At 29.8% G+C, this 1541-nt stretch overlaps 1 protein-coding gene across 1 annotated transcript in view; it reads right to left on the reverse strand.

Annotated features, from left to right (window-relative positions):
- Positions 1-1541, reverse strand: part of LOC119594813 (protein O-linked-mannose beta-1,2-N-acetylglucosaminyltransferase 1-like) — a gene marked incomplete in the record, with an annotated part of 15208 nt that overhangs the window by 11977 nt on the left and 1690 nt on the right. The window contains 1 exon segment of the mRNA XM_037943904.1: positions 1413-1489. Coding sequence (XP_037799832.1) covers positions 1413-1431 — 19 coding nt within the window.

Below are 1541 nucleotides of genomic sequence, written 5' to 3' on the forward strand. Positions count from 1 at the left end.
ACAGGAAAAAGATAACAAAAGGGGAAAAAAGGCAGGAAGAACAAAAACAAGTGGGCCGGAAAATTGAAGACAAGGAATTGAAAAGGAAAGGGAAAACGAAAGAGGAAAAGGGGGGAAAGGAAAGGAGGAAGCAAGAGAAGAAGAGAAGAAAAGAGGAACGGAAGAGAAAAAAATTAGAAAGAAATGGGCAAGAAGAACAAAAAAGATTCAAAAACAAAATAGAACAAAGAGAAAAAAGGGGGGGAAAAGGAAGAGGGGGAAAAAAACTAGAAATAAAAAGAAAAGGAAAAAATAGACAGAGAAATTGACAGAAGAGACGAGAAATTAAAACAAAAAGGGGGAAAAGATCAAATTTTTTGGGAACGGGAAAAATAGACAAATTTTTAAAAGAAGGAAATTTGAAATAAGCCTCAAATTGCAAAAAAAAAAAAGGAAAAACGATAATGCATTGTGTACTCATTCCTGAAAAGTATGTTATTATTCGCAAAGTTTTCGATAGCAATGCACATTTTGCATCTGATATTGCAATTGCTATTCTAAGAATAAGAAGCGAATATCGTCGTTATTATTGCATTTGTTATCACTTAATAATATTATAGTAAAGCAAATGCGGCAAGTAAGAAACAATAAATATGATTCATACTATAAACAAAAAAATAACAAAGATAACAAAATGCGACGAAATAACAAGAAAGACGAAAAAAACGATGAAATTAAAAAAGAGAACGGGAAATACGACTAAATTAAAAAAGAAAATGGGAAATACGATGAAATTAAAGAAAGAGAACGGGAAATACGACGAAATTTAAAAAGAAAATGGGAAATACGATGAAATTAAAGAAAGAGAACGGGAAATACGATGAAATTAAAGAAAGAGAACGGGAAATACGACGAAATTAAAAAAAAACGGGAAATACGATGAAATAAAAAGAAAACAGGAAATACATTTAGATTTAAAAATAAAATAGGGAATACGACGAAATTTAAAAAGAAAACGGGAAATATGACGAAATAAAAAAAGAAAACGGGAAATACGACGATATTTAAAAAGATAAATACAACAAAATTAAAAAGAAAACGGGAAATACGAGAAATTAAAAAAGAAAATGGGAAATACGATGAAATTAAAGAAAGAGAACGGGAAAAATACGACGAAATTTTAAAAAAGAAAACGGGAAATACGACGAAATTAACAAAGAAAACGGGAAATACGACGAAATTAACAAAGGAAACGGAAGTACGATAAAATAAAAAAGAAAACGAGAAATACAACGAAATTTAAATAGAAAACGGAAAATACAACGCAAACACTATGAACGATATCATATTTATCAAAAGTATCAGCAATAACTAAATGCAATGAGATTTAAAACAGAAAAGGAAAAAAATAAAAATCAAGCTGATATTCTCACCAACTCTCCCTGTCGCCATAACTGTACAGATGTGCTGTTGATTTTTAGGGATAATTCCAGATACTCGTTTTCCAAATCTGAGGGAATCGATAAAAAAAAAAATATATGATGAATAAAAGGTCATAAAAG

This window comes from Penaeus monodon, chromosome 34 (genome assembly GCF_015228065.2).
Source record: "Penaeus monodon isolate SGIC_2016 chromosome 34, NSTDA_Pmon_1, whole genome shotgun sequence".
Taxonomy (NCBI): domain Eukaryota; kingdom Metazoa; phylum Arthropoda; class Malacostraca; order Decapoda; family Penaeidae; genus Penaeus; species Penaeus monodon.